Source organism: Heterodontus francisci, chromosome 7 (genome assembly GCF_036365525.1).
Source record: "Heterodontus francisci isolate sHetFra1 chromosome 7, sHetFra1.hap1, whole genome shotgun sequence".
In the NCBI taxonomy this organism is placed as follows: domain Eukaryota; kingdom Metazoa; phylum Chordata; class Chondrichthyes; order Heterodontiformes; family Heterodontidae; genus Heterodontus; species Heterodontus francisci.
This window is the reverse complement of record NC_090377.1, coordinates 47,580,200-47,596,199: the sequence shown is the minus strand read 5'-3', so window position 1 is coordinate 47,596,199 and position 16,000 is coordinate 47,580,200. Positions and strand designations below refer to the sequence as shown.

General features: G+C 43.1%; 1 protein-coding gene across 2 annotated transcripts in view; it reads left to right on the top strand.

The window, feature by feature from the left end:
- The first annotated feature begins 2,036 nt into the window (after positions 1 to 2,036).
- ccdc93 (coiled-coil domain containing 93) overlaps positions 2,037 to 16,000 on the top strand; it is an 87,767-nt gene continuing 73,803 nt past the window's right edge. Inside the window, exons 1-2 of one of the 2 annotated variants that reach the window (XM_068035122.1) lie at positions 2,049 to 2,137; positions 12,195 to 12,305. In XM_068035122.1, the coding sequence (XP_067891223.1) occupies positions 12,303 to 12,305 (3 nt within the window). In that variant the 5' untranslated portion in view covers positions 2,049 to 2,137; positions 12,195 to 12,302. Of the gene's footprint in view, positions 2,138 to 12,194; positions 12,306 to 16,000 lie in introns of both variants that reach the window. The other variant, XM_068035121.1, reaches the window with a different exon arrangement.

Sequence of the window (16,000 nt, the reverse complement as noted above, 5' to 3'; positions counted from 1 at the left end):
AAACATTGAAGTCCTCATTCGTTTTGTCACTGCAGAATGCCCTGTTTGTTCTACCAAGGCTGGACTGCAGGAAATGACTGTTACCCCAGGAATTTCTTTAAAGCAGCTGACATTTGATCCAGGAGGGAGTCTTTGTCCAAGAACCGAACCCCAGTTAGAATGAGGAGCCTGTCCATATGCGACACCCTACCTCAATCTAGCAATTTAAATGCTGGGACTGAACCAGGGATCTCCAAATTGAATTTCAGCACAACACCACCGCCTTTTGCTTTGTTCCTGTCCTTCCTAAATGTCGAATATCCTCGAATATTCAGTTCCCAGTCTTGGTCACCCTTTAGCCACGTTTTCGTAATTGCAATTAGATCATAACCATTTACCTCTATTTGTGCCTTTAAATCATCTAACTTGTTGAAAATGCTGCATGCATTGAGGTAGAGTGCCCTTAACCTTGTCATCTTGCCATTATTCTGCATTCTAAACCTAGTTGATGCTTGCCTTTGTTTCGCCTGCCTTCTAATGTCGCTTGCTACTTTTCTACTTCCTGTTACCAGCTTTGCCTCCTTCCAATTTGAGCTACCCCTCAGGTTCCCATCCCCCTGACAAGCTAGTTTAAACCCTGCGAGAATATTAGTTCCGGTCCTGTTAAGGGGTAGCCCGTCCATCTCGTACAGGTCCCACCTGCCCCAGACCGGTCCCAATGCCTCAGAAATCTGATGCCCTTCCTCCTACACCAATTCTCTAACCACGTGTACAATCAATTCAATTGATCAATCCTCCTATTCCTATGCTCACTAACACATGGCACTGGGAGTAATCCTGAGATTATTGCTCTCGAGGTCCTGCTTTTTAATCTCCTTCCTAACTCCCTAAATTCTGCTTTCAGGACCTCATCCCTCTTCCTACCTATGTCATTGGTACTAATGTGAACCATGACCTCTGGCTGGTCACCCTCCCCAGAAGGATGTCCTGCAGCCGCTCCATGATATCCTTGACCCTGGCACGAGGGAAGCAACATACCATCCTGGAGTCACATTTACTGCCGCAGAAATGCCTGTCTGATCCCCTGACTATCGAATCCCCTATCACTATTGCTCTTCCACTCTTCTTCCTCCCTTTCTGTGCAGCTGAGCCACCAGTGATGCCACGGACTTTGGTCTGGCTACACACCCCTGAGGAACCATTGTCCTCACCAGTATCCAAAAATGGAAAACTGATTAGCAAGCAAGATAGACTCAAGGGACTCCTGCACTGCCTGCTTGGTTCTCGAAGGCTGCCAGGTGGTCACCCATTCCCTCTCTGCCTGCATGCTCCTAACTTGCAGTGTGACCACCTCCCTAAATGTGCTATCCACGTAGTTCTCAGGCTCACGGATGCACAAGTGACTTCAGCCGCCGCTCAAGTTCTGAAACCCAGAGCTCAAGCTTCTGCAGTCGGTGACACTTCCTGCAGATGTGGTCGTCTAGGACACGTGGTGCGTCCATGACTTCCCACATTCCACTTGTCCTGCCATACCATAATTTTAAAAACTATTACAATGAGAAGTAGAATTACTTACCAGTTACTCATCAATGAGTTTCATCCCCTGTACCGGAGAGAGGCAGCGACTAGAGGCTGAAAAGGGTAGAATAAGAAAGATGGACCTCCTTCACTCACCAAATTCCCACTTTACATTCTGTGCACTCAAAGTACCTCTCAGTGCAGATAAATTTATTTTCTTAATTAATTTATAGTTCCCCTCCTTACAGAACTTCCTCACTTACAAAACTCCCTTCTTCACACCCTATGCCCTCCAGCAACACTTAGAATCATAGAAAGTTTAAGGCACAGAAAGAGGTCACATGGCCCATCATGTCTGCGCCGGAAGGAGCTAAGGTGAAGTGTTGAGGGAAACAGAATTGACCTACTGCTAACTCCACCATTGATGCTTACCTAGTGACCTATAACGTTGCGCGCTCACAGCGGTCGCTCAGGCCCCGCCTCCCGCGCGCTCACCGCACTCTGGACTGTTAAAAGCTCACGTGACCCCTATCCCACGGTACAGCGCGGCGGCATGATGGCGGCTGCTTCAGTTTTTCATCGACTCCGCACAGGTTCGAAATTGGGGCCGCAGTATGACCAAGAGGGCAATATAATTGAGGTAATGCAGCTAGGCTGCTCTCCAGAGAGGAGGTTGATGTGTCAGTTGACTAAAGCAGCGGTCTTCCCTTCTGGGTTAATGTCACGGCATCTGATGCTGCTTTGCGATGGGTGTGGACAACAAGTCACTTCTGCTCATGTTCAAGAGGAAACGTATAAATTAAAGCGGCCCAAAACTAGTCCCTGCTGCCCGGCGCTCTACTTTTATCTTTGCTTCAATTATGCATTGGCTCTGTCTTAACCACTCGCCGGGAAAGCATCCTAGGCCTCACTCCTCTGAGAAGAAATTTATCCCCGCCTTCCTGTTGCTCTTAGTGATACTTTTAAATTAGTTGCCACTTGTCATAACTCCCCAGACAGTCAAATAGTCTATCAGAACCCTACATAATGTTATCTACCTATCACATCAATTGTCTGTACTCCGTTGGAAGTATTCCCGTTTCTCTTTATAACCATGGTTTCTCATCTTTGGTATTATACACCTATGGTGTATGTTATTTGTTAACTGGTGGCGCTATTGCACTTGGCTCCTATTTGCTGTAGTTCCTGAATCCCATACTTCCATAGGTGGCCTTGTATTTTTTTTTTAAAAGCCTTAGCGCCACTTTTCTCTGACTCCTCCCTGTGAATCCTCGTATGAACACTTTTGGGTGTAGAGGATAGTAGGCTTGATGCAGTATAGATTTTTAGATTTATGTACCTGGTTGTATGGCTGTTTAGCTGATGTTTTGAATTTGTTAGTAACATCAGCCATAATTTTAATTGGAAGTAATATTGTCAGTTGATTGTCGAACAGAAATTAGGTGAAACACCGTTAACTTGCTGAATGAATTATATGTTGATTCTGAAAATTAGGTAGATTTATTTTACTGGGCCCTGCATACCAATGTTGAACAGCCTTGTCTATCTGGGCCTGTTAAGGTGGCTATCCACTGCTCTAAGTTGGATATCACCCATGGCGGTGGTTGCTTTTCCTGCCTCTCTGGGTTTGTCTGCAACCAAGTAGCCCTGGTGAAGGTATTTGCTGGTATGCTTGAGACATTCTGTGTCTGTAAATAGTACTACTTTTAAAAAGAGGCACTTTTTGTTTGACCTGGCAACCTAGTGTCTCCTTATTAAGAAAAGGCATTGACTATATGTGAGGCAGTAGAATCATAGGAACAGGAGTAGGCCATTCAGTTTATCGAGCCTGCTCTGCCATTCAGTTAGATAATCTACCTCAATGCCATTACCCTGTGCTATCACCATATCCTTTGATGTCATTAGTCTCCAGAAATTTGTCGATTTCTGTCTTGAACATGCTCAGTGAGCTTCCACTGTCCTCTGGGGTAGAAAGTGCCAAAGATTCACCACCCTCTGAGTGCAGAAATTCCTCTTCATCTCAGCGTTAAATGGCCTACCCCTTATTCTGAGACTGTCACTGGTTCTAGACTCACCGGCCAGGGGAAACATCCTATCTACATCCACATGTCCCGCCCTGTAAGAATTTTGTAAGTTTCAATGAGATTGCTTCTCATTCTTTGAAACTCTAGAGAATACCGGCCCAGTTTCTTTAATCTCTCCTCCATAAGACAATCCTGGCATCCCAGGGATTAGTCTGGTGAACTTCCATTGCACACTCTCCACTGCATGTATATTATTCCTTGGATAAGGAGACCAAAACTATGCACAATGCTCCAGGTGCAGTCTCACCAAGGCTCTCTACAATTGTAGAAAGACATTTTTACTCCTGTACTCAAATCCCCTTGTGATGAAGGCCAACATACCATTTGCCTTCCTAATTGCTTGCTGCATCAGCTTGCTCACTTTTAGTGACTCGTGGACAAGGACACCCAGGTCCCTATGGATGACAACACTTTGCAACCTCTGTCCATTTAAGAAATATTCTGTCTTTTTTTTCTACCAAAGTATTTAACTTCACACTTCTTCACATTATGTTCCATCTGCTGTGGTCTTGCCCATTCACTTAGCCTGGCCAAGTCTCCTTGAAGCTTCCTTGTGTCGTGGTGAGACCTTGCCCCAGTACCCAAAAACATCTCGAAAGTCAGATGTCTTGCACAAACGAGCGATCTTTATTTACGAGCTTACAAGGAGAGGTCCTAGGCTCACGAATGATTGATTGTAGGGGTTCTGCTAGTACATTGTTCCAGTAGTCATTTTATACAGTTTTACAGGAGGTTTACTTGATAAACTGTTTCTGAATTACATCATCTCCCATCTATTGCCTTCCCTGATCTCATTCTGCCTTGGTTATATTATTCACCTCGTCAACCTCTTGATTACCCTATTCATAGGATTCTTAGATTATTCATAGGATTTGGGTGTCTCCCTCCTGAGCTTGTCTCTTACTGATTAGGTATTCATAATTCGTGTGTCTAACAGGCAAGCTTTCTCAAGTACAGGGACCTAAGTTATGCGGTGTATCCTATGGTTCCCTATGCCAGTCTCCCCTACGTTTGCATCTTCCTTACAACATGCATTCCAACCTAGTTTTGTGTCATCAGCAAATTTGGAAATATTACAATTGGTCCCCACATCCAAATCACTTATATAGATTGTCAACAGCTTGTAGCCCTAGCACTGATCCTTATGGCTGGTGGGCAGCCATAAAGGCAGGGCTAAAGTGTGGCGAGTCGAAGAGACTTAGCAGTTGGCAGGAAAAAAGACAGAAGCGCAAGGGGAGAGCCAACTGTGTAACAGCCCCGACAAACAAATTTTTCTGCAGCACCTGTGGAAGAGCCTGTCACTCGAGAATTGGCCTTTATAGCCACTCCAGGCGCTGCTGCATACACCACTGACCACCTCCAGGCGCTTACCCATTGTCTCTCGAGATAAGGAGGCCAAAGAAGTAGCCCTAATCCTTGTGGTACCCCACCAGTAATAGCCTGCCATCCTGAGAATGACCCGTTTATTCCTACTCTCTGCTTTGTCTGTTAACCAATTCTGAATCCATGCTAGTATATAACCCCTAATCCCATGTGCTCTAATTTTGTTTGTTAATGTCCTGTGTGGCACCTTATCAAAAACCTTCTGAAAATCCAAATATACAACATCCACTGGATCTCCTTTTATCTATGCTACAAGTAACATCCTCATTAAAAACTCCCCAGGTTTGTCAAACATGATTTCCCTTTCATAAATCCATTATGACTGCCCAGTTTTACCATTATTTTCTAAATGTTCAGTTGTCGCATCCTTTTATAATAGATTCGAACATTTTCCCTACTACTGACATCAAACTAACATGTCTGTAGTTCTCAATTTTTCCTCTGCCTCCCTTTTTTATTCATTCGGGGGATATGGATGTTGCTGCCCAGGCCAGCATTTATTGCCCATCCCTAAATACCCTTGAGAAGGTGGTGGTGAGCTGTCCTCTTGAACTGCTGCAGTCCTTGTAGCAGTTTGATACAACTGAGTGGCTTGCTAGGCCATTTCAGCAGGCATCTAGGAGTGAACCACATTGCTGTGGATTGGCAGTCACATGTAGGCCAGATCAGATAAGGACGGCAGATTTCCTTCCCTATAGGACATTAAATAGTGGGTTACATGTGCTGCTTTCCAGTCTGCAGGAACCTTTCCAGAATCTGTAGAATTTTGAAAGTTAGCCACCAATGCATCTACTATCTTTATAGCCACTTCCTTCAACACTTTGGGATGTATCTCATCTGGTCCAAGTATCAACCTTTAATCCAGTTAGTTTTTCAAGTACTACCTCTTTATTAATACTAATTTCTTTAATTTCCTCAGTTTCACAAGTCCCTTGGTTGCCTAGTATTTCTGGGAGATGTTCTGTATCTTCCGTGAAGACAAACACAAAGTAATTGTTTAGTTTCTCCGCCATTTCCCTGTTCTCCACTATAAATTCTCCTGTCTCCACCTGTAAAGGGCCCACATTTGTCCTAGCTAATCTTTTCCTTTTCACATACCTAAAGAAGCTTTTATAGTCCACCTTCATGTTTCTTGCTAGCTTGTATTCATATTCTTTTCCCTCCTTTATCAGTTTCTTGGTCATCCTTTGGGTTCTAAATTGCTCCCAATCCTCAGGCTTACCATGAATTCTGGCATCTGTATAAACCATTTCCTTTGATCTAATGCAATCTTTAACTTTTGTTAGCCATGGTTGATTTACTTTTCCCACTGGGTGCTTGTGCCTTGGAGGAATATAGATCTGCTGTAGACAATGTAGTACTTTAAATACAAGCCATTGCCTGTTTGCTGTCAAATCTTGCATTGTATTTTCCCAATCCACCATAGCCACCTTGCCCTTCATATCTTCATAGTTTCCATTGTTCAGATTTAAGACCCTAGTTTCAGAATGAACTCTCGCATTCAAACTTAATGTGAAATTCTATCATATTAGGGTCACAATTTCCCAAAGGCTCCTTTACAGCAAGATTATTAATTAGCCCTTTCTCATGATTGCTTGACAGATTTGCTCCATAAACCTCCTTGTGGTGGCTAGGGCCCTTTGCACTGCTTCCCGGGCTATTGTTCCTGGGACGTCATCAATGTCTAACGAACTATCCCACCAGGGGCTGAAAACATACCCCGTGAGGGCCCTGCCTGCAAGGTGGAACTCCACCCCCCCAACGTACAAGAGTCAGTGATCTGTAAGCAGAAAGTGTGGTTATTTTCACAATCCAATCCTCCATATAAGAACCTCGTCCCGTCCATCAAAAACACCTCTGTGTAGGAGAGGTTTGCACTGCCTTAAAGGCTTTCTCGAGAGCGCTGACCAATACCACTATGGCAGAATCATTACTGATCGGTCTCAGAGTATTACAAGAGCAGATGATGTAATGCTGCGACTCAGTACAACATTCTTGTGTTGTCATCAAAAGAGTAACATTTTAAACCTGTAGCTATATAGCCCCGGGATCCCACCTGATACACTAGCTCGCCCCTCACCACTGCCATGGATATGAATTTGTATCCCCCTGAATAAGTTCCATTGGCACATTCGCGGTATAATCATCAGGAATTTGATTGTGGTCTCCACTCCCCTCGTTGTAGGTTGTGTAACTACCAGTTCCTGTCTTTCCTCGTGCAAATTAATAAGGTTTACTTTTTTCACAGCCTGATGTATGTGTCGGGGGGCTGTACCAAATCTTATCTTCAATGTGTGAAACAATGTTATCTACCAAGTTCCGACCCAGCATGTCACAGGCCTTTCCCTTTGAGTTCTCAAACAAACAGAGGCAGATTAGTCCTTCCTGCCGTGATGTTCATTCCGGTGTTAGATGCCCTCGAGGTGCTCCATCCTTTCGATAGTTGCTCGTACTGTCCTGGATGCAGGCAAGTGGTTCTGTTGCTATTTATGGTGGGTGCCTCCCGTGTTGCCACAGTTACCAGGCGGATGATCACCGTTACTGCTACCCACTGCGCTGCCATTGCTCTAGTGGTTTACCTGAAACAAAATAGTTAAGAGATCTGCTGCTGGCCCTCATGTTGGCAGAAACAGATGTGAGTCACGTAGTTTGACTTGAGACCATTGGGAGTGGTGTCATCGCGTGTGGCATTCCTGGAAAATAAAATACCAATCCCATCACTAAGATTTTTTCTTTTCAATCTGTCTGTTCAGGATATACCTGTACCAAACCTCTGAGCTGACACAGTGATGTTGTTTTCATATTTAGTCCAATATTGTTGTCCAAGCAGAAACCACCGAGACAATGTGTGGTTTTATTGTTTTCCTAGAATCTCATAATTTCAGGTTAGAATACAACTCTCTAATTTAATTTAATTCATCATCTTCAATTCATTATAGATATATGATCAAGTTCCTGAAGCTGTCAACAATCTGTTGCAATAAATTTTGAAAGTTGTATGGTTAGCTTAAACTGCTAGTGGAAAGGGTTAACTTTCTGCTGGTCTGAAAGGGGGTGGGGCAAATGTTCTCAGATGGACTAGTGATGATGTCACCACCCCTCTTCCTATGAAGACAGAACAAACCATCAGCTATGGAATAGTCTAAACACATACTTTTCAAACAAATGAGAAATATGTATTTCAGAACTCTTTCCTCTGACAATGTTTCAAAATTCCAAGCCTTTTAGATCCTTTTGTCAAATTTCTGTTCCTTTTAACAATTTGAACTTAAAACACATGGACTGTTTCAGACTCCGACTATTTTTCAAGTTCCAATTAGCAGTATCCAACATTAAAAATTGTCCTGTTCTCACATGCATGAATTCATATCGGGATTAAAATTCCTATGTTTATCAAAATACAGTCGGGTTGTGTTTCTTGGCCAGAAATTGCAACTCGTATCTTTATAACTTAAATGTTTAGTTTGTTTACACCTTCCTTTTGATCCCACTCATATTCCTCGTTGTGAAATTCTTTAAAAATGTGCTGACACCCCTTTTGTGCAACCACCCTTGAGGGAAGAAAGCATATTAAAACTTGCACACAATTTCTACAACACTCATTCAACTTAACTTGAGATGAAAGAAAGAAAACAAAGGAAATAAAGTGAATCAGTGGTCTTGGTCCTTCATTTAGATCTGCCAAACTTCAAACAGCAGCCACTCACAGGCATGGGGGAAGGAAAGGGTAGTCTTTGTGTTTTTTACCCACAGGAACAATCGAATTGACAGTGACGAGTATCATTACCTATCGTTTCTTCCCCCCACCCCCCCCCCCCCCCCCCTCCCCATAAAGGAACCCTTCTCTCTCCCCTTGCCAAAACAAAGTGTGTACTGTAACAGCTTCTCATCATTTTATACAGCTATCAAAACTTTAGAACATCATGTGGGATCAGGCCACTGAGGGTTAATAAGCCATTAGTTTGGTGACCCAGACAGAGCTGACACAGACAGACAAGGAAATCACAGTACACTAATCTAATACACAAACAGAAACTTATGCACACACATATCTTTTCAGACAGCATTTTAATTTACTGTGGTGCTTCCAACTTAATTCTTCCTAACTCTTCTCTGACTCCTGTCTAAGTCTGTTCAGGACAGTTCCCTAAAATGATAAAACAACCCCAAGTTATTTACTGCTGACCTTCTTAGAGCATTTATCTTTCCTCATGACTGCTGCACATCACACACCCACTCTCTTGGCCTTATGTGCCCATGACACCAAGCTACATTTTTCTTTTGTATCCTTCGTCTATTTGTTTGTTCTTTATCTTAGATGACATTTTAGTTTTTTAATAGTAACTTGCTAAATTACACTGGACTTTTTGCATCTCAAAGCTGTCCCAAATTCAAACAAGTGTTGCTGGGGTGACAGGTTTTGTTAATATTCCATTGATTTCTTCCCAAAAGAAACATTTCTCTATACTCATAGAAACCACCAAGAATGCTTGTTTTTTTTTTTAGTTTATCTAAATTTGATTTTCCCACTTAAACTTCTAAGCATCTCTTGGGGAAGACAGCATTCTAGATTAAACTCCAATTGTTTCCAAACTTTTAAGATTTTGTAAGCGTTTCCTAACTCGAGGAATTTTTTAAATATAAGATGATTCCAATTCATAGCACTAAACATTGGCAGTTTTGACTTTTAAATGTTGTATATGAGAGAGCCTTATATCTGGAATTAAATACTCCCTCATACGATGAGATAATAACTTCTAAGTTTGCTGGGGTCACGAATGAAATTCTGGGTTTCCCAACGTAACAGGACAGTTAACCTTAATAATTTAAACGTAATTTAAAACAATGCATATTAACTACACATAGAACAGAATGACGCATGCTCTTTTAAAAGAAAAGGTAAATTGTCATTTTTTTATGTTCTTGTGCCTTTTCAAATGACTGTAATAAACCGAAAACTAAAGAAAAGGTTATTTAACATTCTTACAATGAAGACTTAACACCAGCCTCTTAAACTAATTTTAAAATCTTTTCAATATCTCTTTTATTTATCCTTTCACAGTCAATAAGATAGGTCTTTAAACTGCAAAAAGGCAATAGTAGATTTTAAACTTTGGTCCAGTTAAAGCAAAGCATTTAAGAACTTCAGCTTGAATTTCTGCCAGTCATTTCCAAACCTTCAAGGCTGAAGCTTATCTCTTACAAAATTGTGCATTGCCTTTTCACAGTTTCAAAACTGCCTTTTAAAATAAAACTAAAACGCTGTGCCACCATTTTTAATTTAAAATATTCAGTTTTTATATCACATTTCTGGGTACACAATCTTAAATTGAAATGAAGACATTCAGCAATCACATTCTTAATTTCAAACAACTTAGAAATATTGATTCCTGTAATGGCTTATGAATTCAAAGTACCAAAAATCTGCATTAAGTTCCCCAGTCCCAAGCCCAAGGAACACAAACACAGGTTCAACTAGTTCACACATGACTCGAGGTTCCCACAGAAATATACATGTGCAAGAATAGAACAAGTAACAGATTCATGCTTTCAACATTAAAGCCAGACAACAAAGTTTTAACTACTGTCAGCTCTACAGCACACAAGCTACACAGACAAGGACATAAAGTCGTGGAAGCTTCCAACATTCATACAGACTCTAACAAAGACACAGTAACTTGTTTTTACTCATTTTTTAAAATTTCACTTGTTCATCTTGTTTAAATTGTCCTTCATACCTCAGCCTGATACCTCTCACTTTCCTACTTCGGCTCTCTCCCTTCTAACACTTGTAACTTGTCTCTTTTCTTGAGTTAGCCTCGCTAATTCAGACTTTCCAGACTGACACGTGGTAAGATAGTACTTGCATAATATAATTATTCCCTTTTGTTGTTCTTTCCACTGTTCTTTATGCTTAGCCAGGGTACTCGAGGGATCCCAACCTTCCTGATCATTTTATCTAAAGTTGTTCTTGTTATTGGCTGCCAAAAATTCAGTGCGTGACCTTTCGGGTCCCCACTCAGGATCTTTATTTGCCATGCTGATGTTTTATAGTCTGACTATTGTTACTATTTGTGTGGGTATGGACCTTGCTACCCACTGATTGTTCCACTCCGATCGCTCCTACTACCCAGTTAATGCCGAGAACTATATTACCTCCTCATTTACCCAAGGAACCGCGATCCTGGTGCTGCGCTGTCTTTAGTTACACCACCCACGGGCCCGTCCTTTGGTTCGGATCCTCAGTTGGGCCCCCAGCTTCCCATCCCAAATGCCGACCTCCCTATCTAATGGGTGGTAAAGTAAATGTACTCACCTACTCTCTCAGGCCAACATTCAACTGGGCACTGGCGACTGACCCCTGAGGATCTGGCCAACTATGCCAGTTGTTGTGGAGAAAATAACCACGTTTGAGTCCACCGGATTAAAATAAATAAAAGTTTATTCGAGCAAGATGCAAGGGAGAAGTGTCTGGTGAAGCATCCAGAGGACTCTCAGTGAAACAGAGCCAGTAGCGCAAATTTATAGAATATAATAACCATTACTCATTTGTTCACACTACACAGACACATTCCAGGTCTGCAGCTTGCTGAATAAACTGGATTGTACTGCCCCACTAACATTCTCCTGTCGTCTCCTTTCCCAGCCTTGAAGTTGGCACAGTTTATGGCCTCCTGTTCCATTTGTTGTCGCACCCTTATCTCCTTGATTAGTGAAGTAAGGACAGCATGATTACACGGATGTGGAGGCAGTTGGGCTCCAGTTGTAAAACTTTTTTTGTCGTGGCCACTTATCCCATCATGCCTTGGTTTCCCACAGCTGCAGTGTTTTTCCATATTCCCTCTAAGACTGTTAATGTATCCTAATGCTAAATAATCTACTAATATTGCCCTGCTGGTCCCACTTCAAAACAAAGCTTGCTAGAACATTAGTTTCAGTCACCATTTGAAGCCAACTTTAGGTCATTTTTGGTTGTGACACTGAATGTGCTGAAGTAGATGGTAAATTTGGGCGCTATAGCAGGGATGAATTGTAATTGCTTTGCTTATGGGTGGCTGGGGAAGTTCACTCCAGAGGACTCTGCAAGCCCCTTGGTAATATACATTACATGCTTAGTTAGAGCTCTTCAGAAAGCCAAGAGAAACTATACATTATGGGGAAACTGTTACTAGTAATATGTCAGTAAGAAAATACTACAAATTTGTTTTATTAAAACATTGCACATTTTAGTCATCCTATGCTTTAGGCCACTATCAGACCAGCTGCAAATTGTCTTTTGACCAACTGGAGCAAAGCAAGTACACTGCAGCATTAGACAACGATGATGAGGTGCTATAAATGGTACTTAATCTAATTCCCTCTTTTTTTTTTTAGCATTGCAGATTAAGTTATTGCTTTCACTAATTTGCTTAATGTAAATTATTTGTGGCTTATAGCTTTGGGTAATTAATTTGGGAAGCTTTTTTTATTTGTTCATGGAATGTGGGCATTGCTGGCTAAGCCAGCATTTATTACCCATCCCTAATTGCCCTTGAAAAGCTAGTGGTGAGCTGCCTTCTTGAACTGCTGCAGTCCATGTGGGGTAGGTGCACCCAAAGTGCTGTTGGGAAGGATGTTCCAGGATTTTGACCTAGCGACAGTGAAGGAACAGTGATTATAGTTCCAAGTCAGGATGGTGTGTGACTTTGAGGGGAACTTGCAGGTGGTGGTGTTCCCATGCATCTCCTGCCCTTGTCCTTCTAGGTGGTAGAGGTCATGGGTTTGGAAGGTGTTGTCTAAGGAGCCTTGGTGCATTGCTGCAGTGCGTCTTGTTGATGGTACACACTGTTGCCACTGTGTGTTGGTGGAGGGATGAATGTTTGTGGATGGGGTGCCAATAAAGTGACTGCTTTGTCCTGGATGGTTTCGAGCTTCTTGAGTCTTTGGGGCTGCACCCATCCAGGCAAGTGAAGAGAATTCCATCACACTCCTAACTTGTGCCTTGTAGATGGTGGACAGGCTTTGGGGAGTCAGGAGGTGAGTTAGTCGCTGCAGTTCAGTTGCTGGTCAATGGTAACCTCCAGGATGTTGATAATGGAGGATTCAGCGATCGTAATGCCATTGAATGTCAAGGAGAGATGGTTAGATATTCCCTTGTTGGGGATGGTCATTTGTGCCACACAAGTGCCAGGCAATGTTGCGTGCCACAAAAACAAGAAATGCTGGAATCACTCAGCAGGTCTGGCAGCATCTGTGGAAAGAGAAGCAGAGTTAACGTTTCGGGTCAGTGACCCTTCTTCGGAACTGACAAATATTAGAAAAGTCACAGATTATAAACAAGTGAGGTGGGGGTGGGGCAAGAGATAACAAAGGAGAAGGTGCAGATTGGACCAGGCCACATAGCTGACCAAAAGGTCACGGAGCAAAGGCAAACAATATGTTAATGGTGTGTTGAAAGACAAAGCATTAGTACAGATTAGGTGTGAATACACTGAATATTGAACAGCAGCAAGTGCAAACCTGAAGAAAAACAACCTGAAAAAAAACAGTGGGTAAGCAAACTGAACAAACTAAGATGAAATGAAATAAATGCAAAAAAAGATTGTAAAAAATGTAAAAAGGAATGTTTAAAAAAAAAGAAAAAATAATTAAAAATGAAAGTAAAATGGGGGGCTGTCATGCTCTGAAATTATTGAACTCAATGTTCAGTCCGGCAGGATGTAGTGTGCCTAATCGGTAGATGAGATGCTGTTCCTCGAGCTTGCGTTGATGTTCACTGGAACACTGCAGCAATCCCAGGACAGAGATGTGAGCATGAGAGCAGGGGGGAGTGTTGAAATGGCAAGCAACCGGAAGCTCAGGGTCCTGCTTGCGGACTGAGCGGAGATGTTCCGCAAAGCGTTCCAATTTCCACCCTTCTCTCACCTTTACATGGTCCATCTCTGACACTTCCCTTCCCTTCCTCGACTTCTCTGTCTCCATCTCTGGGGATAGGTTGTCTACCAATATCCATTATAAGCCCACTGACTCCCACAGCTACCTCGACTACACTTCTTCACACCCTACCTCCTGTAAGGACTCCATTCCATTCTCCCAGTTTCTCCGTCTCCGACGCATCTGCTCTGATGATGCTACCTTCCATGATGGTGCTTCTGATATGACCTCCTTTTTCCTCAACCGAGGATTTCCCCCCACTGTGGTTGACAGGGCCCTCAACCGTGTCCGACCCATTCCCCGCACCTCTACCCTCACCCCTTCCCCTCCCTCCCAGAGCCGTGACAGGGTTCCCCTTGTCCTCACTTTTCATCCCACCAGCCTCCATATCCAAAGGATCATCCTCCGCCATTTGCGCCACCTCCAGCGTGATGCCACTACCAGTCGCATCTTCCCCTCCCTTCCCCTGTCAGCATTCCGAAGGGATCGTTCCCTCCGCGACACCCTGGTCCACTCCTCCATTACCCCCACCACCTCGTCCCCGTCCCAGGGCACCTTCCCCTGCAATCGCAGGAGGTGTAATACCTGCCCATCTACCTCCTCTCTCCTCACTATCCCAGGCCCCAAACACTCCTTTCAGGTGAAGCAGCGATTTACTTGTACTTCTTTCAATGTAGTATACTGTATTCGCTGCTCACAGTGTGGTCTCCTCTACATTGGGGAGACCAAGCGCAGACTGGGTGACCGCTTTGCGGAACATCTCCGCTCAGTCCGCAAGCAGGACCCTGAGCTTCCGGTTGCTTGCCATTTCAACACTTTTTTCCCCGCCCCCCCCCCTGCTCTCATGCTCACATCTCTGTCCTGGGATTGCTGCAGTGTTCCAGTGAACATCAACGCAAGCTCGAGGAACAGCATCTCATCTACCGATTAGGCACACTACATCCTGCCGGACTGAACATTGAGTTCAATAATTTCAGAGCATGACAGCCCCCCATTTTACTTTCATTTTTAATTATTTTTTCTTTTTTTTTACATTCCTTTTTACATTTTTTACAATCTTTTTTTGCATTTATTTCATTTCATCTTAGTTTGTTCAGTTTGCTTACCCACTTTTTTTCAGGTTGTTTTTCTTCAGGTTTGCACTTGCTGCTGTTCAATATTCAGTGTATTCACACCTAATCTGTACTAATGCTTTGTCTTTCAACACACCATTAACATATTGTTTGCCTTTGCTCCGTGACCTTTTGGTCAGCTATGTGGCCTGGTCCAATCTGCACCTTCTCCTTTGTTATCGCTTGCCCCACCCCCACCTCACTTGTTTATAATCTGTGACTTTTCTAATATTTGTCAGTTCCGAAGAAGGGTCACTAACCCGAAACGTTAACTCTGCTTCTCTTTCCACAGATGCTGCCAGACCTGCTGAGTGATTCCAGCATTTCTTGTTTTTGTTTCAGATTTCCAGCATCCGCAGTATTTTGCTTTTATTTTAATGTTGCTTGCCACTTAGCCCAAGCCTGGATATTGTCCAGGTCTTGCTGCATATGGGCATGGATTGCTTCAGTATCTGAGGAGTCGCAAATGGTGCTGAGCATTGTGCAATCAGCAGCGAACATCCCACTTCTGACCTTATGATTGAAGGAAAGTCATTGATGAAGCAGCTGAAGATGGTTGAGCCTTGGACACTACCCTGAGGAACTCCTGCAGTGATATCCTGTAGCTGAAATGATTGACCTCCAACAACCACCTTCCTTTGCATTTGGTATGAGTCCAATCAGCAGAGAGTTTTCCCCCTGATTCCCATTGACTCCAGTTTTGTTAGGGCCCTTGATGCCATACTCAGTCAAATGCTACCTTGATGTCAAGGGCAGTCATTCTCTCACCTTGCCTCTGGAGCTCAGCTCTTTTGTCCATGTTTGAACCAAGGCTGTAATGGGGTCAAGAGCTGAGTGGTTCTGGCAGAACCTAAATTGAGTGTCACTGAGCAGGTTATTGCTAAGCAAGTGCTGCTTGATGGCACTGTCGACGACACCTTCCATCACTTTACTGATTGAGAGTAGACTGGTGGGTGGTAATTGGCTGGGTTGGCCTTGTCCTGTTTTTTTTTGTGTACAGGATATACCTGG